We start from the raw sequence: 27,753 nt of genomic DNA on the forward strand, positions 1-27,753 counted from the left end.
TGTGCACATCTGTGAATCATTAAATAACAATGAAATGTATTTGTGTCTGATTTCACTGTTTCACTAATGTGACTTCTCCTTTCTCTTCCCCCTCTCCCCTTTCTCTAGTTAAAGCAGAAAAAAAAACCCTGGTAAAGGGATCCCTCTCTGGGACTTCAGTCCTGCCATGCTTCTTTTCAACCACACCCACTATATCCTCCAGCTATGCAGCTGAGTATCTTCGAATCAAATGGTCAAAGGTTGAACTGGATAAAAGTGGAAAAGATGCAAAAGAATCTACAGTCCTGGTGGCCCAAAACGGCAACATCAAAATAGGTCAAAGCTACAAAGACAGAGTGTCTGTTCCGACCCATTCAGAGGAGACTGGTGATGCTTCGCTGACTTTCTCTAAGCTGCGTGCAAGTGATGCAGGGGTGTATCGCTGTGATGTTATGTACGGAGTTGAAGACACACAAGGCATTGTATCGTTGGCTGTTGAGGGTAAGGATTTATCTATTTCATTTGTAGTCAACAGTGATCCCAGTTAAAACAGTAAAAGTTAGTAATTAACATATAACTAGAGAGCATTTAAAGGAGCATCTTCAGCAATTTGCCCTTCCTTAACTGTTCACTCTTCCCATTCTCTTTCTGTCTTTTATTTATTCTTCTGAATCTTTTCCAATCCATAGCTCTCTCATTTCTCACTTACACCTTTGAGGAGACTACTCTTGATTCCTGGAACAAATGCAGTTCAGTTATTCCCAGAGTAGTTTGGTACTTGGATTGGGTTTATATTCTTTGCAAGACAAGCTCTTTCTTTTACTTTTTTTTAGGAGATACCTCTGAATTTTGCTCAAACCAGCCCTTTTGAAACATGGTACATATTGTACTAATACGTCTGTCTGAAAATGTCAGTGTCCTTACAAGAAGACAGACTAGGCAGACAGAAGCAGTTTCTCTTTAATTATTTGTGTAGGATGAAAAGAGGCAAGTGCCTTGCTACTGGAGCTGTGGCTGGGCTATCTTGCCACCCAATGTACAAAACCATAATGCCAGCAAAACTGGGTGTCACTCTTTCTGTGATAGGAATGTCAAGCACAAAGGAGGAGTTTCTTTTGTCCCAGTAATAAAGGTTGGGTAGGTAGGAGGAAACCCATCTGTCAGAAGATACAGGAAAACAAGTAGGCAGGTGGCTGCTAATGTTCTTCCATGTGGAGGATCCAGAGCTAAGAGTTTGCTTGCCATGACTATAAGGAAATAGCCTCCAAAACTTTGAGGGGAAGAAGTGTACATGTAAAGAGATAGAATAGACAAGACTCTTAAAACCATGTAAGTAGCAAAAGCAGCATCTGATCTATAGGTGTTTTTCTCATAAGAGGCTGCTTATAGAGCATGATAAGTACAGTGTAGAGACCACTCCGGAGCCTAATGCTCTATAGCCCCGTCAGTTTGGCACTGAGCCTGAGCTCCAAATTCTGGACCCAAATTACTCTGTGTGCTTAGAACAACACTTTGCTGTGTGGATGTACCAGCTCGTATGAGCCTTAGTTTGGATTCTGTCTTGCACTCCTTTGCACTTAGGTGTTTTTTGAAAGTTTAGTATTGAACTCAAATGACTGAATCCCAAAACAAACATTAATATCTGCTGCTGGAAATGATAGCTTTGGCTAAGATTTTTTTGTGAGCTTAATACTGCATTATTCTTCCAATATGCTTAACCTAACTTGAACAGTCTTTTGGCATTGTTTCAATGAAAGGTTTTGAAGGTATAGTCTTAATTTGGAAATACAATAAATCAGTGTAAGCATTAATGCCTGAGTAACTTAATAAACTGTTTAGTCCTAATGGCAAAAGCAAAAGAAATCCCCGTTTGAACATTACTTGCCAGTAACTAGTGTACCTGGCATTCCTTATTCCTTTTCAAGTGCTCCCTTGACTACATATCTATATCCAGAAGCAGCAGATGTTTACTACAATAAAATATCTGATGATTTATGGAAATATTTTAGCTTCTGTAGTTAGTGCTCCTGCAAAACACTGAAATGAGATGAACTGATCAGATTTTTTTTTAATTGAAAGAAAATTTCACATACTCCATTTTCTTTCTGCAACTGTTCTTTTCCGTGATTGCTTTAATGTCAAAATTTCAGGAGGGGAAAAAAGCCAGATCTTGACCCAAATGGAAAATAACATTGTTAGATTGTTATTTGTGCACTCCATTCTCCATTTTCTACATTAAGTAAGCAAATGCCATTTATCAGACTCGTAAGGATTTCATAGGAATGTTGCTGCTCAAATCTGCCCTCATTTCAGTAAGGCTTTATGGGTTTTTTAAACACAAAACCACAAAACCCCATTAAGTCCCAAATGTACTTTATTTCCATTGTATTTTCTTTTTGAATCTGCACCCCAAAGTCGTAACAATTGGAGAGACGTGATCTTCTGTACACTCTCTTTGTGCATTCTTCGCTGCCTGTGGTTAGCATGGTGTCGCGGATCTTTCCACGTTAATTGCGGCAACGTCAGAGCTGACGGCTAGCATGGTTCAGCACTGTGCTTTGGTCAGCTCTCCTGGGGGGAGCTGGTGCTGGTGCTTGCAGGGAAACCCATGAAGTCCTGGTAAAATTATCGCCAGTTTTGCTATTCTGCACATTTTATGCTCATCACAAGTGAAACATAAAATGCATTTGTGTAGCACTCTTTCTCTGAGTACCAAGCAGACATGTGTTGCTTTAGCTTTTCAGTGGATTAAAAGTATGCAGGACAAGTGATAACTCTGGCTCAAGTAGTACTTGCTTGATCATATAGCTTAACCCTAAAGTGAAGCAGAATCATTTTATTTCAAGATAGGAAGCTTCTGCAAAATTCCCTGTGTGGAGCAATTTAGGTGTGGGAAGAAATGTTACTAATGCTTTAGAAAGAAATATTTATGTTTCTTTAAGTGCCAACACTGTTATGTCTGTTAAGTTTAATTTAATAATTTTCTCAGAAATGGCCAAATGAAGTAGCATTTGCATCGCTCTGCTGAAGTAGGTGAAATTGCTCTTTTGTTATTATGATAACTTTGTGGGATTTGTATGCTTGTTTGTTTGGGTATTTTTAAACCAATGCAGGACTTGAGTTCTAGATATATTCAGGATTTCCATTTTTTTTACGGGCATTCCCTCATTTGAAACTTTCAAACAAAAAGCACATTCCAGCATCAATGAAGCCAGGTAGATAAGCTTAGACAGCTGTGCCGTTTGTTTTTCAAAGGAACCTTTGTCAGTAGGATAATAGCTAACTGGGAGAGCTAACTTGAATAAGAAAAACATTACTGTAATTGCCATTTCTATCCTTTCATTTAGATATGTTAGGAGTATAAAACTGCTATTGAACCAAATGCTACTGCATCAAATGATTGTATTTTACCAGTGATGGAATGTATTGCGAAAGAAAAATAGGATTTCTAAGAAAGAATAATTTTCTCTGTAGCATACAGTTTTTCCCAGGTTAAGCTGTGCAAGAACAGTTAGTATTAGTCATTGAAAGTGAACAGTAAAACTTTGAATACCTCATTTTTTTTGCCTGAGTCTCAAGACCAAGACTGTCTGCAAAAGATGTGTATAATTGTGCATCTATTTTTTTCTGTGTTGCTATCACAACAGACAAATTTGATAATTTATATGTAAATATCCAGTTAATTTGCTGGTTTTAGATGCCAAATGAACTTCCGATGTTCAGAAAAGGCAGATTTATATGTTACTAACAACAGTATAAATACTAGCTTTACCAAGATGGGATGTAAATACAAAACTGCCTTCTTTAACTATGACAAACCTGTATTTAAGTGCTATGACCCAAAATGCTTCAGCATTGACTCTTACCTTGCCATAGGATTATTTATAAAGGGTTTGAGTAGAAGATTTTGTTTTTAATATAATCAGCCGTTGCCTAATTTATGCTCCTCGCAAATTAGGCCAAAACCAAACTCACGTGTGTACCATTTCAGACAAAAGACCTGTTGGTTGCAGTGTCCTGTTCCAATGAAAGCAGCAATAGCTGATACCAAATGGCAAACGTAACCATTTTTTCTGCGTACTCTATTGCTGTCAGAGACTTGTCACCTGTGGACTTCCTGCAGCAGAGGTGATGGCTTTATGTTAGACAATCCTGCACAGATTTTTTTTTCCATTTGTTTTTTGAGCATACATAAATTTTTAGTATCTACAACTGGACTCCTGGTTAAGCCATCACTTAACCACAGCTGATTAAGTTAGTTGTAACTCACAAGGAAGATATACATGTTTAATCACCCACGTTGCCTTTGTCTCTACATTGGATATTTCTACTACATCCTTTTTTGACAGGTAAAATCTTTCTAAAGAATGGCAGGATCTTGGAAACTGCCATAATTCAGCTCTTTTTCTTTGCTTTGGTTATAGGAAAAGCCTATGCTAACTACTTGGGTATCAATAGCTGCTCGTATTCTGTTCACTAGGAGCTCAGAGACATCACTAAGACACTGTGGCTTCACATGGTGTCTTGTATCCACTGAGCAGTGCTTACATGTATATGCATCATGAGCTTGTGACAGAGGTGAAATAATTTGATTTGAACTCTGTTTAAACAGCTCAGCTTAAAGCCAGGTCTGAACTGCCTTGTTTTTACTACGGGTATAAGAGTGGTTGTGTTCATGTTACTAACTGGGATGACTTGGTTGCGTGTACAGTCCTGGGGATCTGATCTGGGAAAGTCATAGCAAAGTAGGACTAGAAGGACATGCTGGGTCACTTAATCTAGTTCCTTTGATATTGCAAGTAACCATGTTACGTGCTGTGCTACATGCCTTTATTAATCCCAAAATCAAGCGAGAGCACCCATTCACATGGGCTATCAGGTGCTTTGCATATTTCATCTCTAAGATCAGTGGGGTTAGATTGACCTGTACCCTATATGTTACTATTTTCATTTTATAGCTGGTGAAAGTGTAGGATAGAGGAGTGAAACACTTAATTTTAGCCTACACAGGAAGTTTTGGGGCAGCCAGATGCCTGCTGTGCTCATTACTTGCAACTGCAGAGCTGTCCTTGAGGCAGGGGACAGCACCAGTGCCAACAGGTCTGCAGGCTCGTGCAGAAGGTCAGTTTTGTCACACTAGATACCTTCTTTCCTGTTACTAATAGTGGTAAATGATTTCCTTACACCCTGGTTGCTGCTATAATTATATCGACCTCTCAGACAGAGATGTTTTTATGTTCAAAATAGATCTAACAGTATTACAGTGTTATATGCTTCAACTCCTTACAAGAAGAGAAATATGCAGAATGTCATTCGTATTCTTTTCTACTTCCACGTGTTGTCTTCTCTGCCTTCTCTGCACGTCCCTCTGAAATTTTCCCTTTTTCTCAGGAGCAACTCTTCCTTTGTCAGCTCTTCTAATTTCATATTTCTACACTGTTTTGAACTTTTCTTCTGACCCTTCTTGCTGTTACTAAACCCACAAGTCAAACTGTCTCACATTAGGAGTTCTTGGCCTCACAGTTTTTGAATCCTTAATGTTATTTTGTCTTCATTCTTAGTTGTTTCCTTGCCACTGCTGTCTGAAAATGTCAGGTCTCAGGAGCCTTGAAATACTTAAGAAGGATGGTTTTCCCTTCTCAGTAGCTAACACTGAGCTTCCCACTTTAAGCTGCTTTTGGACACCGGTGGGTTTTCACTGTATCCCAGTAGAGGCATTTGGGAACAAGGTGGAGGTTGACAACCAGCAGGTAATACCTTCTGAAGATCATCCCCAAGTGTTCGCTTGCCTGCTAATAGTTTACTGAATGCAATTTCACAACCTTGACTTGGATGCCAAGTCTGAAATCAGGAAACGTGAAGTCAAGGTGGGATTTATTTCGCCTTTGACAATTTAAGGTCACGTGCCTAGTCTAATCTAAACGTACAGGCTCGTGCTACCTTCAGCTCCTCTCTGATGAGAGTCTTGGGTGAGGTGAGCTCTCTGGCAGTCCATATCCCTGGTCACCGATTAGAGAGATTTAGATGACTAGTTTAGACTAGACTTCTGACCTTAGGCAAAGCAAACTTTCAAGAGTTGCATCCCAGAAAGGATCTTATAAAAGCATTGCTGTAGCTCTCTATGTCCACATTTATTCCCTCTCTCTAGTTATAACAAAGTCCACTTGTATAAAATAGTTTTGAGATACCTTGTAAAAAGCTGACCTAGAAGTGCAATGTAACAGTACCCTTTGTTCTGGAACATATTTGAATATTTAATGAAATTCTTGTTTTTTGTGGTGCTATGATATTGTGCAGTAAAAAATAACATGTATAACCAAGTATAATTAAAAAGAAAAAAATCTGAACAAACCACTCGTGAGCTGATTTTTGTTATCCTCCTTGGAGATGATTGGATTTAAAGGGATCAAAGTGGCAAATGAGATCCTTCCAGTTTTCTTGTTCTTTTTTCTTATCTTGTCAGTGAAAATTTTTTACCAATAGTGAGAACACTTTATCCTTTCCTCACTGATATTTTGGGAGACCACTGTTTTCATGGGTCTCATTTTGGTAATTTCTGTGTGATTCTGCTGTGAGTCTGAGAGACATTTTTAGTCTTTTTAGTTTAGTTGGTTTTGTTTTGTTTTTCTTTTTAAATGCCAGTAAAGAAAATCCTAGCCTTAAAATACTGACCTTGTTAATGGAAAGAAGCAGCAATTAGGGAAGCAGAGTAGATGGTAATTCACATTTTCATTTTTATGCAAACTCTTCTTTCTTGCAGGCATTATAATGATAATAAATGGGAGTTGTTTCCAATGTGGGAACGCTGCCACTCAATTGTGCTGTTAGCCCTGAGAGATTGTGTGTTGACAACCTAATTGATTTATTCTCTCTACAGCCAGAACTCCCCTTCATTATCTTTTAAGTATGGCATGTGAAGAGATGCTTTTATTTAATCTTTTAGATTTATCTGTCTTGAAACCTTACTGCCTCTTGATGTTGAACTTCCGTGCTTCCTTGCTAAGTAAATTAACATGGGCTGCTGCATTTTTAAGCTTGTGTTTTACTCTCCTGCATCATGGATCCCAGGGAATCTCTGAATTCTGTAGCTGGGAAGGAAAGAGCACAATGGGTAGTGACCATCAAAGGATGGGAGAGGGAAATTTATTTCTGGGTGAGAAAGACCCAGGGTCTATGTTCAATGCATATCAGGAACAGGGAAGCAAATGTTCTGATCAAGCTGCCATGTCCCTCATGTAGGGACTGGCAACATGGCAGCCGATGGGCAGGCTGGTGGGGTTTCTGCATCAGGCTGGATGGAGGACCTTTGATGGGAGATCTCTGAGCCCAGGCAGCGCATGGTGTGCCTTCGCATGCAGGGTGGTAGAGCAGAGGCCAGTACTAATGGCTAGATTGGTTTTAGGATGTTGGTCATCCCCCAGTATGAGGAGGCTGTGTATTTTTTTTTTAAGTAGTTTTAATTTAATAGCAGTGCCTTGGCCTCAGTGAACACTTGTGTGACCTAGTATGTTGCTGTGCAGAGATAACGGCATGGGCCAGGTGATCCCACTGTGTATTCAGAGATTAATACAGATGTAGTAAAGAAGTCCGCCCCCTAAGAAAAATACAGGTAGAGCTCAGCATCAATCGCTTTCCTTATCTGGACCAACTTGGTCAGAGGAACTCGTGTACACCTGCATGCAACTGCATTGCTCTGTGAGGACAGATACAGAGGTTTTGCACAGAGGAGCAACATGTGAGTTAGTGCAAGAAGTCTCTGGCCCTGGAACACTGGAGGCACTGGGTCTGACAAAGCAGAGGGGTTGGTATGCACTTTTTCTCCCCATGAGAAGTTCCCTGAGGTGTTTGGCAAGGCAGTTCCTGCTGATGCAAGGCGAGCCTGTGCTTCCCAGGTTGCCAAGGCCTAAGACAGGGGTCAGAAGATGGGTGCAAAACCTCAAATGAGGAACACAAATAAATTATTCATGCAGGAAGCCTAAAATGCTGCCCTACTCCTTCCTTTCATACAGTGTTCGGTCCTGTAACCTCTATTTTGGCATGTACTTGTAATGTGAGTTGTCTTCTGCATTAAAGGCAAGGAGGATCACCAAACCGTGTGGTAGCTTTGGCAGTGGGTTGGGGGTTATTTCAGTGATCTGCACCACAATGGCTAAAGTTTGAACATAAAAATTAACAGAATAACAACTACTACCATCATAATCTTTTCTCTTTAGATAATCTTTGCTGCGTGATGCAACTGAAATTCAGGCTTTATGTGACTCCAAGGGTGCGTCTTGCAGCAGAGTGAGCTCACTAGTGAACTGTAATTTATTAGCCATATCAGGAGGCCTTCCCCTGCAGTTCCACGAGGTTTTGCTGCATGATACCCTGGCAAGTAATAAAGCAAAGTTGCAACCCAAAGGTGTGAAACCACAGAACCAGGCTCTAACCTGTGGAAGCCCTAGTTCGTTAAAAGTGAAATACTTTATGTTTTTGTTTTCTGGTCTAAGACAGATATAAATGATTAAAAGACATTCTCTCTTGCTCAGACAGAAGTGAATTTTTGGATGCTACAAATTACTTTCCTGTGAGTGCTCTTTCTTGCAGACACCGCTACTCCTTCCTGTAATTACACTGACTTTGTTTGCCAGATGTTCAGTGACAACATTATACTGCTGTAGTCTGTTTTCCAGTTGCTTTGTTTGTTCCTAGGACAACTCCTTTCTTGCCCTTTCTTTCAGAGAGGAAATAGACTAAGGGAAAAAAATCCTTTACAAATGTTTTAAAGTGCAAAAACTCGGACAATGGATTTTGCCCCTCTCTTTCTGTCTAACTGAAACAATGACAGTCCTGCACTTTAATCTTCTTAGCCCCAGGGGGTATTCTAATTATTGCAGCTGTTGCACAGGCTTATACATACTGACGTCCTCCTTCCCATTCATCTTGGAGGCTCTTTTATGTCCATTAGCTCCTCACTGGAAATGGAAGAGCCTTCAACTCTAAGAATAGGTGAAGTTTACCTTTTGGATCAGGGTGAGGAGAACAAAGCATTCTCCAAGTTCCTTTCCAGGATTTACAAATGACCAAAGGCTCTTCTCAGCACTGCAAAAGCTACTTTAAATTGGCGGTGATATTAACTCTTTAGTCCTGCCTTTTTCAGATATCACAGGGATCCCAAACTTATGCCAGTTAGGAAGGGCAGTGGTTACTTCCAACATGGAAGAAAAGAGAGACAAGAGAGCTGGTTGTGGAGAATGCACTCCTGTATTTAAGCAGTAGGGAGCCTTAAAAAAATACAAGTTCAGAAAAATATTTTCCCATCTCCTGCTAAGTTAATGAACCTTTTTGTGGCTGTACTGAGAAGCAGTGCTCTTGTGCTCAGTTGTAGTTATATAGGATCAGTTAAGCAATCTTGGAAAAAACAAATAAACAAAAAACCCAACAAAACGAAACAAAAAAAAAACAAAAACAAAAAGAGGCAATTAATCTAAATTCATATAAAATACATTTTAATTACGTTTAAAACAACAAATCAAATGAACAAATTGCTTCACATATTTGCGCATTTCTGGTTTGACCCTGAGTTATACAATGTCAAACATTGTATCCTACAGAAACACCAACTCTACAAAAAAAAAAAAGGTTTAAAATGTTTGTATATATTCAGCTATAATATGCAGTAAAGCCAGATTCCCAGCTTGTGAATATTATTATGGGTTCATACTTATGATTCAGGGTAAATGTTTTATCCGCTTCTGTTTGTGAGCTCTGTAAAACTTGCCCATTTCTTGTTTCTAGACCCAGAACACCAAGCAGGTCACTTGAACTCAGGTTTTTATTTACTACTCTACCACTGAATATAGTAATGCTCATTTATACCAGCAGATAACTTGCTCACAGTGTCAACCAATGTTACTAAATTCTGAATATATTAAAATAAGTATTTTAATGCATACCACAGCTTTAAAAAAAAATCTCCAAATCGTATTTTTGTTATTTTAAGCTTTTAAATTCCAAACATGATTAGTTGCTGTTGCCTAACTCTTTTTATGTTGTGAGGTAGTGCTCTGTGTTGGACATGTGGTAAAGGACTGTGTTGTTTAGGGTACACAAAACCAAAATATGCACACAGACATGTATAAATGTATACATATATGTATAAATAAAGTTTTGCACATCTTAAGACAATGTAAATGGTATGTAATTTTGCCCTAAACAGGCCATGGAGGATGACCTATAACAGAGAAAATGCAGGGATACAGGAGCTAGTAAAGCTCACTCTCTGACATTCCCTTTCAATCTCTCCTGGTACAGATACTTCATATTAATAAGAAAATGTGCTTGAGGCTGTGCTTTAGCACTGAGGCTGTCTGGAGCAGTGTGGCTCCCATCCATGCTGTTATGCTCCTTTGGCTCCCAGCATAGGATGAAGATGCCCATTGGAAGTTGTCCCTGGTCTTTGCTAGCTCCTGAAGTCTGCCCAGAAATTGTTTGGAAGGGTGTTGTGGGGCCTGGGCCAAATAATGCAGTGAACAAATCTAACAATTTAACAGTCTTGATGACTGAATAGCAGACACCTGGAATGTTTAATTTAGTAATATAAACACAGCCATAATTTTTCAGGGTGTATGCTTCACTTGTCACTGTTGCCAAATACCGCTTGGATCCATTTGAAGCTGAAATTACACTGTTGCTTGGAAGAAGTACTGCTCATGATGGGTTCTGTCAGTGGTTCTGAAAAGGCATTTTATGGGGATGCTAGTGGTCTGTAAACTTCCAGTTAGTGGCTGCAGCTGTTGTGTGACTCCATGTTAAATGATGAAATATGGGGATTCCCAGGGTTTCATCTTCTATTTCCTGTTTCTCTGCCCGTAGCTTTGATAAAATTGGTGTCTGATGATTGAGGTTTAACCTACCTGTGAGTAGTTTTCCAATAACGTATTTTATTTTAATTTCAGAAACTTTCTTAGTGAATGACAACAAGAAGAAAAATGTGTATTTTCTATTTATTGGCCATATCCAGGCCTTTGATAAGTAGCAAAATTTTACTGAATTTGTCTGCATGAGAAAAAGTATTTATAAGTATGTTGGAACCTCTTGAATCAACATTTTATTAAGTTACCCATATTTCTATTTACTCGTAAATTAGCAGACTTCTTCCATCTTTCAACAATGCTTTAATAACAAAGACTGGTTTTTAAATTCATTATTGCTACAATGCCACCATTTTCCCCAAACTGTATTACAATATGTTATTTCCTCATCGTGAAGTACTCCAATAAAATCATCAGAGAGAAGGAACATTTTATGGTTTATTTTTCTTGCTTTGTAGCTATTCTCTGTAGTGGATGTTTTATGGTGTTGCAATGCTTCTGAAGATTTTAGAGTTCAATAAATGAGATTGAATGTTATTTTTCAGAGATCATCAGGGCACATCGTTTTGATGCCAAAAGACACTGGCAATAGGGGGGAAGTGATTTTGATATCTGTTTTCTGCCCCTTCAGAGTTGGTGCCCTTTATGGTTTGTTTTAGGTGTGCATGTGCAGCTGCTGCCGAATTCAGTGGGAATTATGTATATATAGAAAACAGAATGTGGCTTCTAGAGAGATCCTGTCCTAACCAAAACCATCTTAACTCTAGGTCTCCCTCTCCAAATGTCTGACGTGCTCAAGTAACTTTTGAAATTGTCGAGATTCTTTCCAGAACCAGAAAGGCCCCAAATAAAAGCAAGCTTTGTTTTGTCTGTGTCGTGTGTAGTGTGTGCAGGAAAACATAGTTATGAAAAACTGACCAACAGCCATATATTTATAAATGTTATATTTGTAATAAGCTTTGATGCATAGGAGCAGACATCAGGGCCATCACCGATTATCAAATCTGCATCAAAAGCACAATTTTTTTTGTGTCCCTATCGGTCACATGTCTCACTGCAGCTAGCAGACCTCGAGCACTCAAGGGATCCCCCAGTCGCTATTGGCACTTCTGCGTGCAGTTACTGCAGCTGGCTGCTTCAGAAAGTCTATTTTTAAGCCCACTTTTTCCAAGGACTAGGTGTGCTTAGTCTTTTTCTGGTCACGCAGTTTGACTCGCAATTGGATGTGTCATGTAGGCCAATAAGCCAACATGTCAGGTAGCGCTGTTAGCATAAGCAACCTTGCCTGCAGTGCAATTAGCTGACCAGCGCTGGGACCTGGAAGAGTCCAGGTAACTATGTGTGATATCATAGACATATTTTAGCATTCATTCTCCCTTTTGATCACGATTTTTTGTAATACAGCAGTGAAAATGCGCATATGGTTTAATTAGTTTTTTCTGTGTGTGCAGTGAATATAATTTCACCAACTATTATTAACATAAGGTGTTCTATAATTACTGGTAGCAGCCACTAGAGGGGGGGACATCATTTATATTACAGCATATCTCTTAGCCTTTTACTATTTTTATTGTACCCATCTGTTTTCAGCATTGTAACAATACCTAGGTAAAGTTACAATGTGATGATGGTTGCAGAAACAATGCAAAATGTGTCACTAATGTAAGTTTTTTGTCTTTTCAGGTGTTGTATTTCACTATCGTGCAGCAACCAGCAGGTATACTCTGAATTTTACACAAGCTCAGCAGACTTGTCTGGACAACGGTGCTGTCATAGCAAGCCCAGAACAACTGAAAGCAGCCTATGAAGATGGATTTGAGCAATGTGATGCTGGCTGGTTGTCTGACCAGACTGTTAGGTGAGACGTTTAAAAGGCCCCTTGACACAGTTTTGCAAAATTAATATGCTTAGCCTGTATAGACTTAAAATGCTGACTTATGATAATACGAGCATGCTGCGTTTCAGGTATCCAATTAGACATCCAAGAATTGGCTGCTTTGGAGATAAAATGGGAAAGAAAGGAGTCAGAACATATGGGCGCCGTTTTCCTAATGAAACTTATGATGTGTATTGCTATGTGGAACACATGGAAGGTAAGATAGGTCCATATTTACTCTGAACTGCAAAATTTAAAAATGACTGGAGATTCTAATGTAAAAAGGCAAAGAAATAAGAAATTCTGTGTAAAATAAGTTTTGGCTGTTTTGAATCTGAAGAGAACTGCTGAATGAAGTGAACCTATAGTTTGTGGTCTAGCAGGCCTTAATTAAAGGAGAATGTGGAGTCTACAAAGAGACAGTCAGGTTTAAAGCTGCTATAGTTAGTGCAGTAGATCTCACAAAAGTTGCTGTTGAAGCATCTTATTTTTTGAATGTTATAAAAGGATTTCTGAAGAAATGCATTTAAGGTTTGAGAAACTATATATACAAAATATATATATATAAAGATGGATATAGGACATGTGCTAACTGTATTACAGTTCGTGAAGCATGTAATTAAGGTTTTTACATGTCCGTGGCAAAAATTAGACAGATATTTAATTGCAATCCAAGTTTAATAATATCTCTTTAAAAAAGGGGCATCTCAGCATCAAAAAGTAGCAAACAAGCAAAAACTTCCCAGTGAGGAATCTGGATCTTCTTTAGTAAAATTCTTTGCAGTTCCATAGTACAACTATAGTCTTTGCAAAAGCTGCTAATTAAACACCTGTAATTCAGCAGAGGGATTATGATTCTGCCACATGGTGACTGTGAACCATGGATCATATTGTGAACCCCATGGTACCTTGTGATCCATGGTTAGGGTCTATGATTGGTCTTTATTCAATGAAGAGTTTGATGGTAAAACGAAAAATACGGCATTTTTTTTCTGTGATTGGGCAGTTCTAGCATGCACAAATCTCTGTGTTACAGGTGTGATGTTGTAATTGTTTCTTATAATCTCTCTTCTGGAAGTGAATTTAACTATGTCCTTTCACTGGGCCTATAGCTATGTTCCAGACACCAGATATCCTTATGCTTAGACATTACTGTGACTAGTTAAATACGTATACTTAAAATATAAATGCAGAAATAGCCTTTCCTGTCCTGTAGCCTGGTTTTTTTTTGGCTTTGTGCTGGTTATACACATAGGAGCTTCATTCTGGTACAGAAATACGTTGCAACCAGGACCAAAGTACATTTTCCATTTACTGTAGTGACCTGAGTGTGTCACACTGCTTCTGTCTTGACAGGTTTTTATTCCATACCAGTTTCACTGTTCCTTTCTAACAAAATACTTATAGTTCATAATTAAATATCTTTTGGGCTGATCATTGACTGATATGCATTTAGTTTAGTGCTCTTGTCAGCTTGGAGAGTTATAAAATACAAGCAATACAGGACTTGCAAAGACTCAAAGAACATATAAGCTTGGGAACTCTGAAAATTAAGTGACAGAATTTTGTTAGTGCTCAGCATTTTCTTAATTTTACTTATGTTCCATCTATATCTGTCAGTGAGCAGCACATCTGAACACGTAGAGTTCATAACATTGATCCTCCATCAATCCTTGATGGGATTGAATACTAAATCATCTCTGAATCAAGGCTTTCAAATTCAGTTTGGGTCTTTCCTAGCTTACAAAGAGATGTTTTCACTAATCTGTATTGTTCCTGGATGAAGAGCAATGCCTTGTTCCTTTCCCTCTTAAGAACAGAGAAGTGTAACTAATATAGAGAAGCTTATCCTGGATGAATGTGAGCCAGCAATTTCTCAGGGTCAGTTATTTTCACTGAGCTTTTAAAAATAAAAATTAAAAAAAGTCAAAATTGAAGCCTGTTTCACTAAGGCTAGTGTTCTGTGCTCAGAACAACCTGGAACCAGGTCACGAGGTTCAAAGAGGTTGCAGAGACTGTGCCGTCTTCTTTGGTGAAGATGCACATGCATAGGATTTCAATTTCTCATGAATATTAATTGATTCTTCTTTGTTACAAAATTTCATTTACCAAGATTTATGAACTGCCTTGTCTCACTGGATAGCTATACATTTCTGTCCAGTTGTTGTGGGTGATGATCTGTTTAAACATATGCATGTGTTCGTGGCCTGTCAGCTGGGCTGCCGTAATGTGATCTGCTTGGATATGTAACTTTCAGCATTTAAGAAATATAAGCAAGCACAGAATATTGGGGAGATTTGGTCTCTCAAACCAGGTAACAATATGCATGTTCATTTTACGTTCTTCCTTGCACAGTAACTTCTTGTGGAAAACTGATTAAAGCAAATGCAGTTTCAGCCTTTATCTTAAAGGCTCCATAGCCTGGGACCAGGGTTAAAGACTTACAAGGACAAGGGCTTGTAGGTCTGACTTGAAGACTATGATTGACCACTTCACCTCTGGGATCCATTGAAACTCTCCAGGACGGTTACAAAGCCCATTGTATGGTAACAGAATGCTCATAGAGATGGGTACAGATTCAGAATGAAACTCTGCAGGAGGTAAAGATGCCTGCGAGTTTCATTACTGTCCTTCCCAAAGGCAAAGTGTGTTTCACCTAGCCTTTATCTAAATGATTCTCAGAATATGGATTTATGAAGATGTTCTAGAATCTTTTCTCTCAAATTAGGGAGAGAACACTTCATCTTAGGCTGGTACATATTGTATGGTTTTTTTTCACTGAAGAGGGTGTGAGACAAAACAGTGTGATAAATGATGGCTGCGTGTTTTGTTATGTTAATAGATAATGGCATTGCTACTAGAAGCACTTTACTGTGGCAGTAAGATGAATCTGAGAAGAGTGGAGAATTCCCTTTATAGTTTTACCATTGACTTCAAGAAAGCAGAGTCAGGGCAACACTGAGCACATAGGAAAACTCATCCTTAAGCTATCTATGTATGTGCTGTGAAGAGGTGACTGCTGTGGACGAGATAATTGCCAATTAGCTGTACAGCCTCAACCTGCTGCATAGGAAATTTTTTTTCTGATTATATTGATCAATTTTAATGGCAAATTCCCCCCCACCCCCCTTTTTTTTTGCCTATTTTCTCAGAAGTTTTCAAATGAATTGGGGTCAGAAAATAACTTCTAGGACTCAGAAGGAGAGATGGTTTTATGGATATAGGGCATAGGCATGTTACACTGACATGCAGAGGAGTTAGTTTATTCTGTTTGGATGAAAAGAAACAGATGCATGTTAGGAAGACACAATACCACATCAAGGTATAGCACAGGATAAATTATTCTTCAGTGCCTTCACAGAAACATGAGTCTCTGAGCCAGACTTCCTTTTCAAGATGGGACTAAGGAACCAGGATGGCTTTGTTGATATAACTGAAGCAGTTTCTGTAAGAACAAAGGTTAATTTCAAATGCAGAGCTTGTTTGAAGTTACATAGCATCAATGAGATTACACTTTGGAACCACTCATCCACAAAAAACAGAGAATTAGATAAAATGTCAACAGAAGTTACTGGAAAGCAAACATTGCAGTAAACTAGATCCTGTGTTTTGTTTGCTGTTTTGTAACACATTCGTATGTTGGTAGGAGACTTACAGTTCAAGATTTAAGGTTATGCCAAAATTCTGATTACTCTGTCCACCGAAGGCTGATTCTGCAAGGTACGAACTTTCTCTTGTAATGAACACTCTCAACACTTCATTAATAACAAAGGATATTCATGGTACTTAGTATACTGTAGAACTGTCCTTAAACATGCTTTTTTCCATGTGAATTTGAAAGTTCATATCTGCATAGCCTATTCTGATTCAATGCCAAATCTATTAGACTTACTTGCACTAAATAGGTCCTTATTTGGAAAGCCTGTGTCAGTGGGATGACTATTCATGGAATAAGATGGTGCTTGATTAACAATATCGAAATCTGGGCCATAATGAGAATGTCATCATGGAAGTCATTGAACAGTTATTGATCTGTTGGCTGCTATTAGCATGTTACCCCAGAAGGCCATAAATGGTGGTAGGAATTCTTGCAATACATCTTAACATAAATATGTATTGAATTTACGGTACTGATTTGGGTACTTGCACTAAGGATTTGTAGGAGCAACATCATTTCAGTTTTCTTCCTTTCTGGCCATATGAAATCACAAAGTTAGCCAGAAACATGGATTTCTCCTTGAAACACAAACTATTAGCTTAAATTAAAACCACTTGTTGAGGCGAACTTCTACCATTTCCTTGTTCTGAGGAAAGCCAGATAAATTAAAACCTGCACAATTATAAGTTAAATATTTGAGTTTTGCTAAAAAACACGGAAGAATAATTATGGGAAGGATTTAAAATTTCTGAGCTCCTAGTGATAAAAATAAGAATCTGGAGTCAAAATATCATTAAATAGGTACTGGCCATGGTCTCTTGTTACAAACCGATTTACATTCCTCATATTTCATTGCATATTTCAGTGTACTAAGCACTAACAAAAACATTTAGGATACCTGAACTGTGGGAGATGATTTACTAATAAAAAGTTTAATCCAAAGTGATTGACCTGCAATATATTTGGGTATAACTCTGAGGTTCTCTTAACACCTCCAACTGAAGCGGTGTCTGCACCAGTGCCTTCTATGGAATAACCCCTTGAATGCAAATGGGTGATGGGGAAGGCGGGGTTTCCATTCTGTCTTCAGATAAGTGTGTATGTGATTGATTTGACAGTGCTGTGGTGTCAGAAATGGAGACAAAGTGAGATCTGCTTGCCAAAGCCCACTGATGAAGTGAGGGGCTGTGAGTGTGTGGTATGGAGCCAAAGCACAAACTACCCCATGCAGCATTGTCTTCTGGCCAAAGCCAGTTAGAAGCCATATATGTCTAACAAGCATATGTAACATGCAGATGGGGACTCATGCTAAGAAAGTTATTTTGGGGTGGCTGTGGGGAAGATTATACAGTCTCCCTTCCATGCACTGTTTCCCCCCCCACAGTGATGCAGGGAAGAAAAAGTAAAAACAAAACCAGATGTCCTTTAAATACTTTCCACCTAGTCTCATGCAGTTTTGCTATTGTCATGGAAATTTCTGTGAGAATCATAAAGAATAAAGAAGTCATAGTCTAACATATAGCTTCAGATGAGAAGTTTCTTCTGTGTTTTGGGCAGCTAAAGATCTTTTCCGGAGTCCATTCTGATTCTGGAGCCACAATTAGATTAGTTTTTAAAACAGGGATGCAGAGAAAAGGGTCTTTTCCTTTCTTCTTGTTTCAGGGCCTCTGGTAGGGTCACATCCTTTGCATTGGCTTACACTGGACATTTCTCCAGCCTTGAATTGTGTGACCTAATGCAGCATCATGGATCCAAGAGTTCTCAAGACGGGTAGAGAGCCCAAATAGAGTAAACCAAAAAAGAAATATCGCCATGGTGGTTTTTATGCATGACATTGTATTTGAAGTCATAATGTGATAAAGCTCATCTTTGGGGAGATCCGAAAATCCTGATGTCTAAATGATTTTTGTGAGAGTGAGGCACAAAAAAAAAAAAAAAAGAATCATAAAGAATGCGAAGTTCATTTTCCCTCTCTATATAAGTAAAAACCAGTGTCACTTTGCAACTACAGCAGAGCTCTCTAAGGGTATAGTCGTTGTCATGCTACTGTTCATGCTTGAGAGCAAGCCTGTGGGAAAAGTATACACTTCCAGTCTTGTCAAATGCAGTGGATTCCTGTTCAGCCTATGGTTTTGCATAGAATAGACCTAAGACATTCAGGAGAATTTAATTAAATCATTGCTGATGTGTATCAAAAATAAGCAACTAGCTTGTTCTAACGTGTGAGAGAAAGAGACTTCTTCAGCTTGTCTAGCTTTCTGCTTTAAAGTTGGACCTAGCTGCTTAGGTCTTTGTGGTTTTCCAGTCCTAGAGAGTGTTTCACAGTAATTTGTGACTTTGTTAACGATACCTCTTTACTAGTCTGGTGTGTCAGAGAATCAGCCCTTAACAGCGGCAGGATGGACAAAGAGAACTACAGCTGAGACAAGGTGTCTTGTCTGTGCAGTTTGAGAAAGAGGGGGAATGCTGGAGCATGAGTTGGATTAATAAATGGGCTAACTATATGTAGCCTCCAAGGCTGCTGCCTATGGTGAAGACAGATGAAACTTTTCAGGTCTGTCTTGGCCCAAATGTATCTGTTTGTTTTTTCCAGAGTATTCAAGATGAGGGTAGTGGTCTCCATTATCTTCACGCATGTGTGGAGAGGAAGGATAGATGTGGGCAGTATCTCTTTCCTCTTTGGTGCACAAGCAGTCTGGCAGTCCTGTTGGTGGCTGCTACTGCCTTTTTCTGTGGGCCTTTTGGCCAAAGAGGGAAAGAGAGGAGGAGGAAATGGAAATTCTTGGGACATGTGGTCCTCCAGGTGCAAAGGTAAATGCCTTAGTCCTTAAAGTGGCCACAATATTCCTGCTTCTTGGCACACTTGATTTTGTTCTAGAAATGAAGATTTGGACAGATACCATATTTCTGAGGAAAAGGAAATCATGATGTCAGTGTCTTATGACTGCTTGATCTTTGAACTGCCAACCATGTGGCTGTGACAAAATAAGGAGCAGTAACATCAGGTTACAGCTGCAGGTGGGGAATGTCCTTAGGATGTTCCATATAACATCAGAAAAGATGAAATTTTGTCACTTTTGGACATCTTTCATGCCTGACTCAGGGCACCCTGATCTGCAACTGCAGCCACAGAGTCCTGGAGGTCTAATATCCCCATAAGGGCATCTTTGCTTGATGAGCTTGGTGGGTTCCAGAAAGAACTCTCATTTCAGAAACAGCTAGTGAACAGTATGGAGTTCACCACAGACCCACTATGCTCAAAAAAGGAGACCTGCAAATTTCTTAGTGGGGGATAATGTTTCTTCTTCTCAAGCAAGAATACCATGAAGAAGCTAAGATGGAAAGGTACTGGAAATTTTTTGTCTTGTTTTTATTTAAAATTGTTAGAGTTAAGCATTTCCATCTATGGGAATGATTAGCTTTTTGTGTATTTAATATAATTTTGGATATTCTTATGTCTTTCTTTAGTTGACGCTGAAGGTAGTGGAGGTTGTAGAATCTGAGCACCCAACCACAAAGTAAAGCTTGTGAGTAACAAATTCCAGTTAAGACACTAATAATGAAGGCTCCTGTTGCTCTGGCAGAGCAAAATGGGGGAAAAAGACTAAAAATATTACAACCAAAAAAATATAAATGTCTTCTTAGTATTTGTCATTCTCTCACATGGATTGGATAATAGTGAGGACATGTCACGGGTGGTTGACCAGCCACCATCCAGTCGGTGTGTTACCAGATGTGTCAAAAGCATTCAGTGAGTGACTCACTCTTAAGCTTTTCTGCAGTTTGGGAGAATCCTTCAGACATCTGTAAAACTTTTGTCATGGACTTGCATGTGATGCCTTCAGCTGCCAGATCCAAGTGACTTGTAGCTCATTTTGTTGTGCCTGGCATGGTGGGTGATGGTATGTGAAGTTGAGGAGATGATGTTCTGCTCTGGGAAGAGAGTGCCACATAGTTAGGCTCAAAGATCTCCTCTAGGAAGTAGCAGCCCACCAGTCCCTTAATTGTGTTTTCATCTATGGAAAAAGAAATTACTGGTGAGGTCTGTGCTGGAGGGCTTACATCGAGATTCATTACTTCTGCCCTAGTCAATACATGTTGTGTATTGACCCCCAGCTATGGTTCTAGCCTGCCCTTATTTCTGTGTTTGCTTTTAAGATGTGTGATTCATGAAATTCACATCTACAAACATGCCCAGCTCAGTGAGATGTCTCCTGATGAGAGAGAATAAATGAATTAACCTTCAAAGGAATGAAGCTTGCTACAAAACCGGCTGATAAGTCTGTAGATCTTAAGCTTTTTCCTTGGGGGTTGTAGTGAATCAGCTTTTGTCTTCAAGAGAAAAAACTGGTTTCTTCATCTATCTTGATATATTTGAAAGAGAGGGAAAAAGCATGACTTTCATCAGGTGTCTCTTTTAACCAAGCGAAACAAACACATGTAACAGGAAAATCCTGGGGATTCTTCAAGTGCTCTGACTGCTGAGGCTGGATGTTCGACCTGAAGCTTGGTTTTAAACAGGAGCCAGCAATAATATACATTACATTATTGTCTGCAGTCTAAACATTGTCATGGTCTCCATTTCACCCCCTGGTACTGTAGGACTAGTTTATCTTCATCTGCTGGTCTAAGCCCTGGGGTTTGCCTGAATAATATTGCTAAGTTACTCGGAGTGTACTCCAGCTATAAAAACATTGCACATGGCTTTTAACCCACACAAAAATTGAATCTGCCCTGCTGGTGTTGGTGGCTATGTCATTTGTTTATCGACCAGACAAGTTTTCTCTTAATTTCCTTGTTTCCAGTGTTTTGGCTGGGAAACTGAAGTGCTTTCAGACATCATAATAAAGATACTGTAAGAGTGTGACAGGATGAATCTTCCTGCTAAATATGGAGCCCGTTGTGCTTCCAAAAATAGGAGTTAATTTTAGAGACTGCATGGATTAAATACATTTTATTAGATTCACCATTAACTTTTTTGCTTTTTAGAGGAAGTTTCTGTGCAAGGGTCAAATCCTTTTCTCTTTGGTACTTTGAAGGAGTCAGGATGTTTAAGCTACATTGACTGGCATGCTGGAAATCAGGATTGGAGCATAAATCCTTTTTCCATGGCCTCTTGAAAGCCTCTGTCAGTTTTGAGGCCGAGTCCATGAAAGAACTCAGCAGAACCTAAGCTCCATTGTACAGTTTTTCCTCAAGTGCTTAGCAGTGCCAGAGGAAATTCCCAGAGCTCTTTGCTGTTCTTCCTTCAGCGATCAACACCTTTCTTCATATGCCTTCATCTGTCCTGCCTGCTCTATCGCCCAGCTTTTGTGTAAGCTGACTGGGGAACAGTAAGGTTTCCAGCCCAAGTTCTTACTATGAGAGAAAAAGACATGTTGACAGTGAAGTAGGACCAGCGCTCTTTTCACATACGGTAGACTGAATTTCCACATTGCTGTGAGGATAAAGAGCTGTGGGATTATTAAGTACCGCTTCCAGAACATGCACCCAAAATATCAATGGTTTGGCAGCCATCTCTTTCTGACCAAGGAGACTGGTGGTGAGCAAGCGTCTCAGCACTAATCATGTGAGAGAGGTGACATGGAGAGTAAAATGTCATCCCTGCACCTACCAAGTGATTGCACTTACTGCACACAAACAGCAGCTCCTGGTTAGCTGTCTCTGTGCTGTATGGGTCGCCATATCCCTGAAGTGCTAAGTCTGCTTTGCATGAAGTATACATGCCCACAGTCCACTCCAGGTGAGAAGTGCAGGAAAGGTTGTGCAAACTTTCTCATCACATAATTTAGAGCTGCTGAAAACAAACTGATGCCATCCAGCTGAAGAAGTGTTTTGAGCACTGTTTTCTTCCCAAGCGCTCAACAAAAACCATAAACCTTTCTCTTTTTTTTCTTTGTGACATAGTTTTGGAAGATGGCAGGACAACTTTTAAGTGTTTTTGGATTTATATAGCAAGGCCCTTATTAAGCTCTTGCTTTGTTTTTTACGTTTCATCCCAACAATTATTATGCACATTAAATGCACCCTCAGTCATACAGAATTTTAATTTATTTTCAAACTAGACAGACAAATTGCAGAGTCATATCTCCTAGGCTAAATGACTGCTATTTGGAATCTGACTTTTGCACTTTACTGGATTTTTTTTTAATAGAAATTCTGGAATCATAGCAAAACACTCATTAACTAGAGCAATTGCAAGCTGCCATGTTTTAACATCTTCGTACCCTTTATCTTATCGCTAGTGTTCCTGAAATAAATGAATATTTACTTGGTATATGGTGGAATGACAATAAGGGCATTTTGCTGATGGCTCTGGCACCTTTTTGCATTCTTTGTGAATTTATCCTCCAAATTCTTTAATATACCACAAAGGTGGCAAAGAATGCTACTTTGGACTTAACTTATTGGACTGTTCTGGTTAGGCTGCATTTTTCCTTAAGCACATGACGTTTTTTATAATTTAGTTTTTGTGGTAAAACACCCTTTGACAAAGATGGTATCTGTATGACAGCAGCTGACTTTAACAGATGAATCAGATAAATACATGTGGAGTCAGTAGAACAGAATCAGTACAAAGAAAGATATGCTACCCATCTTTTAAATGTGCAGTGTTATCAATAATGTGTATACAGGTATACTCCGAGACAAATTTAAGGCAGATTTCCATGTAGAAATGCTCTTGTGCAACTTGGATTAGCAAGTTCCCAGCTAAAGTGACCACTTTCACACAAGTACTGATTGAACCCTGTATTTCGAAGTCTTATAGCCATGCGTTAAATTTCCTTGCTTTAGCAGAGTGCAGATGACAGCTCAGAGCTAACTTTAATGGTGTTACGCACAAGCTCCATTTGGAAGCAGTGATCCAGATCAGTTGATGTAAAAATTGCTTTGCTATTAATCTTGCACTGTTTACCCATTTTCCTATGTTTTCAATAAGTTTCTCCCCAAAAGAATGTTGTGGGATTGTTTGACATTATTTACTTTTTGATCCATCATACTTGTTTGTTTTTCTTACTTGTCTCATTTTCTTGTCTAACTGGACCAATATTATCTGCTATTTAATTGCAATCATTTTAACTGCTAATTTTCATATACATCATGGCTGCTGTGTGTCCTCACAACAGAGGGGGCTGCCCTGGTGAGGTCTTTCTTTGCTCCATTGTTTCATGATGTTTCATTGGGATGGTGTGGTAGGATAACTGCATCCACTGTATTGGCCATCATACCAGATCTGCCCCCTCATGCAAAAAAAGTTGTCTTCTGCAGAAGTGTTTAATAAAAAAGTATGTTATCTGTGTGGTCTGAAGAGCTGAATGAAGCATTCTGGTTCTTCTGAGGGTGAATGATTCTTTGTTTTCCTTATCTTAAAATGTGTCCAGTAAACATGTGCTGTCCCTTTACCTCTAAGTTAGAAACTCCCTACAACATGTATAAAGAAACTTACACTGTGGAATTGATACTACAGCTGTAATAACAAATCAGAGTTTCTACCTAGGAGGAAAAAGAAAATTGGCACATTGCCTCCTTTCACACTTGCATTCCTTTCAAGCCTGAAACAAGCTTAATATTCATGTGAATGAAACTGCTTGGGGTGATGTAGTTTCTGCCTTTTGCTAGGTTGCCTTGAGACAACTGCAGAGGTAAGACAGATTGCATGTCCAATATGAATAAGCAGTGCTCTCCTGCAACAGTTGACTGTTGTGTTCTGGCCTACTGTAGTTAAAGAAGAGAATAAGTGTCTCATAAAAAATATTTTGAATTTGGTCTGTTTTCTAGAGCTGAACACGCTGGTTTTAGGTCTCATCAGTTCTACCTGAAGTCTGAGCAAAAATTAGAAAGGGGTCGGTTTACTGTTTCATTCCCACGTTATGAACATTAGAGCCTTGATTTTCTTTATAGTGTTTGGGTGAATGAGGCAACCAAGCCAACTCCACAATGGTGGTTTAGCTTGGAAGTAAAATATTAGATGTGTTATTTGTTTTGTTTCAGTTTCCAGCTGGAAGACTGTTGTTTACAAATTACTATTCCATGGAAGCTAAACATTCTAGCAGCATTTTAGACGAATTCAGCTTTTTCACACAAAAAGGGCTTTTTGCCCACAACATATCTACTGCATTCCCTCACCTTTGTTTCCCCATGAGGCAAGATGACGACTGATGGAAATATGACATTAGAAGCTGCTATGGAGCAGACAGTGAAGACCATTTGCTTTTTTTATGTGTCTCAAGTGAGATTCTAGTGATGACTAAAAAGGTCAGGTAGGAGGCTTGCAGATGTAAATGATTTGTTTTACTGAGAAAATAAATTCTGTTGGACTGGATTTAATTAATGCGGTTGAGTTGCAAAGTCTACTCCAACTGAGGTCACAGAGGACCTTCAAGGCTGCTGTTGCCTCTGCCTAGATACTGAGGGAGGGACTCAATCTCCTATCACAGTGTACTTCATCGCATAAAGTTTGCATATAAATGTTCATGCTTTGTGGTAGGCTCATTTTCATATTCAAATCTGAGACATTTGATTTTCTGCCTATCTGATTGTTTTAAGAACAAAAATATTGGAAGAGGGGAACTAAGCTGATTTGATGGTGGAATGTGATACTTAGTCTTTATTATCTTTGTTTTCTTCCTCTAGATGAAGTGGTTCATGTCTCAGTCCCTGAGAAGCTCACCTTTGAGGAAGCTAAAGAGCTGTGTCGGAAAAGAGATGGCGTTCTTGCTTCTGTTGGGAACCTGTATGTCGCCTGGAGGAATGGCTTTGACCAGTGTGACTATGGCTGGCTGGCAGATGGCAGCGTTCGTTACCCAGCCTCGGTGGCAAGGCCCCAGTGTGGTGGAGGTTTACTTGGGGTGAGAACCCTGTATCGCTATGAGAACCAAACAGGCTTTCCTTACCCAGATAGCAAGTTTGATGCCTACTGCTATGAACGTAAGCTTTTTTTAGTTATAATTTTCAGTATGCTCACCATGCTAATCCTGAAAAGTGTCTTCTTTAATATGTGTTTTGTTTCAGTTCTTGTGGTGCGTGTGAGTTTTTAAAAAATTCTTTTATCACTATGGCTTTACATAAAAGAGAGAAAAACCGAACTAAAACAAATGTCTTAAAGTAACGTTGGCAGATAAAGACAGGCAAAATTTTATGGTAAGATTTCAGCCTAAGCAGTATTTTTATACAGAGTGACACACCATATCCACAGTCACCCTGGGACTGTGGATGCTACATATTTCGGTGCCTGAGTGAACCCTAGTATCTTTGTGTCACGTCAATGAATGTAAGAACAGAAGAAATGTCCTACTTGACTGGGTGGATGACTGTGATCTAACTTGATATTCTGTCTCCAGTCATGGCAACAAGAGAGGCTGTTTACAGACTGCATACAAGCCTGGCTATTTTCAGGTGTTTGAGATGCCCGTAATTTGGGTGCTATCTCTGGATTCCAGGCATTTTGTCCCATCATATTTTTTAGGCTTCTAAGGCAGTTGTAAGTTCTACTCTAACTCGCTCAGTGTTTCACATGCCAGACAGCTGGTAACATGGATGGTCTAAATTACCTTTCTTACCGCTGCTTCTTTCCTTCCTGGTATTTTCAGAGGCGCATCAAGCATTTGCCACATTCACCTGGTAGGCTGCATCAGTCTAAACCAGATCTCCTTCACATCTGTCAGCTTTCCTTTGGCTTCGGGGTTAAATATTCTTCTGTAACCTCTTCCATTTTCAGTGCCAGCAGCCTGGCTCTGCTATTATTATGGTGCAGCCTATCCTTGCATAGGTTCCTTTGTCCCAAAAGGTTCAGCAGCTTCTGGTGTACCTGAGTTTCTCTTCCCTATGTCATCTCACCTGTGCCTCAGTTCCACATCCCTGCCTGTCTTCCAGGCCTTCCGGGAACTGGCAGTGCTTCATAGACCACCACCATGGAGGTCCTGGTCTCATCTGCCTTGCCTCCTCCAGAGGCATCATTTCTGTCTGTCATTCGTGATGACTACTTACTCTTTCCCTACACTTCCAGAAACCCATCCATGCATCTCATGATGTGCAACATATAAGTTTCTGTGTAGCCCTTTCAAATACCACAGACCAGCTGTCTCTGTCTGTTAAAAGAGGATGCCATCACCTTACTTCTATCCTTTAAGATCCCCTCCATCACAGGAGTGTTCTTTGTGCAAGAGGACGCTGATATTGTTGGAAGGTGCATCACATGTAAGAGATCAGACTGCTTCTTCCCGGCTGAACATCCTGCTTCCCTGAGACTTACAGCCTCCTTGGCAGCATAGGCAGGTTGGACCGCTCAACAGTTTTCCTGTAAGCCTCTCTGTTCAAGGAAGTTCCTGTGGTTGCAAATAGTACAATTGACATTAAGGTGTAAAGGCTGCTTGTATTGAGTTAAAAGTTCAGAACTTGGTCTTTAACTGTGAATATCTAGGTTTTTTGGGCTCAGTCCTGTGACTGTCAGTCAGAACTGTTTGAAATATGCAGCCTGTACTGTCCCCATTTTTGTGGATGATGAACCAACTGCAGCTGCAGATCTTTCTAACTCAGGCATTGAAGGCTCATTTATGAACAAACCTTACTGCTTGAGAACAAATTCCAACATCTGGTGTAACGTTACAGTCTGGCTGTTCTCAGACACTCTTCTCTGCAATATTTTAAAATAGGATTGGTTTTTTTTTTCCTTTATTGCTTGTGGGTAAGATGTTCCAAAACTTTGCATGTGAAAGTAGTCCTAATGGATTTCAAGGGAACGGCATACAGGAATAAGGACTAGTTAAGTTCAGAAGTATGTGCTTTAATCTGCAGAGCAGAGTTTTGTCATACCACTCCTTTTGTCCCTCCCCCAGATTGTTTATGATCAGTTTTAAGTGTTGTGGGTCAAATTGAATTTAATAAGGATGAAATTCATCAGTTCCTCTAAAAGACTGAAGTAGGGACCGGACATTTTGCCTGTAATCTAATCTTTAGTTAGGAAAAATTCCAACTTTCTGTTTATTTGTGTGAATTTCACCCCTTTCAGACAACATGTGGCTTTTCAATGTTCTTTCCGGAAGTTTTAGTTAACAAATTCTAGTGACATACTATTTGTTCTGAAAACATCCTTGATAAGTATTGGGTTGTTGCCGTTTGTATAACTGCTTTTTCTGCAAACTCTTGCCCTCGATACATGGAGAATAAATATTTCATCAGTTTGCAAGCCAGGAAGTAGACGGTCTATGACTGTCAACCCTTTTACAAGAAAAAAGAAAGACTAAACAGAACCAACACAAATTGGTAGACAGTGGGCTGCTCTCTAGCAGTTTGTGATTTCAGTCAACATTACATCAGAATTAATTAAATACTGCTAGCTAGATGACTCAGGTTTTACCAAATACATCTGGTTTTGTGTAGGGAAACGC

The 27,753-nt window shown here is 39.4% G+C and overlaps 1 protein-coding gene across 4 annotated transcripts in view; it reads left to right on the forward strand.

Moving 5' to 3' along the window:
- VCAN (versican) overlaps positions 1-27,753 on the forward strand; it is a 114,979-nt gene that overhangs the window by 16,759 nt on the left and 70,467 nt on the right. For all 4 annotated transcript variants that reach the window (XM_087761539.1, XM_087761538.1, XM_087761540.1 and 1 more), the window contains 4 exons: positions 109-480; positions 12,516-12,690; positions 12,798-12,925; positions 25,001-25,294. In XM_087761539.1, the coding sequence (XP_087617665.1) occupies positions 109-480; positions 12,516-12,690; positions 12,798-12,925; positions 25,001-25,294 (969 nt within the window). The remainder of the gene's footprint in view (positions 1-108; positions 481-12,515; positions 12,691-12,797; positions 12,926-25,000; positions 25,295-27,753) is intronic.

This window comes from Nipponia nippon, unplaced genomic scaffold (genome assembly GCF_047370975.1).
Source record: "Nipponia nippon isolate SJK-2023a ecotype South Korea unplaced genomic scaffold, ASM4737097v1 scaffold_24, whole genome shotgun sequence".
Taxonomy (NCBI): domain Eukaryota; kingdom Metazoa; phylum Chordata; class Aves; order Pelecaniformes; family Threskiornithidae; genus Nipponia; species Nipponia nippon.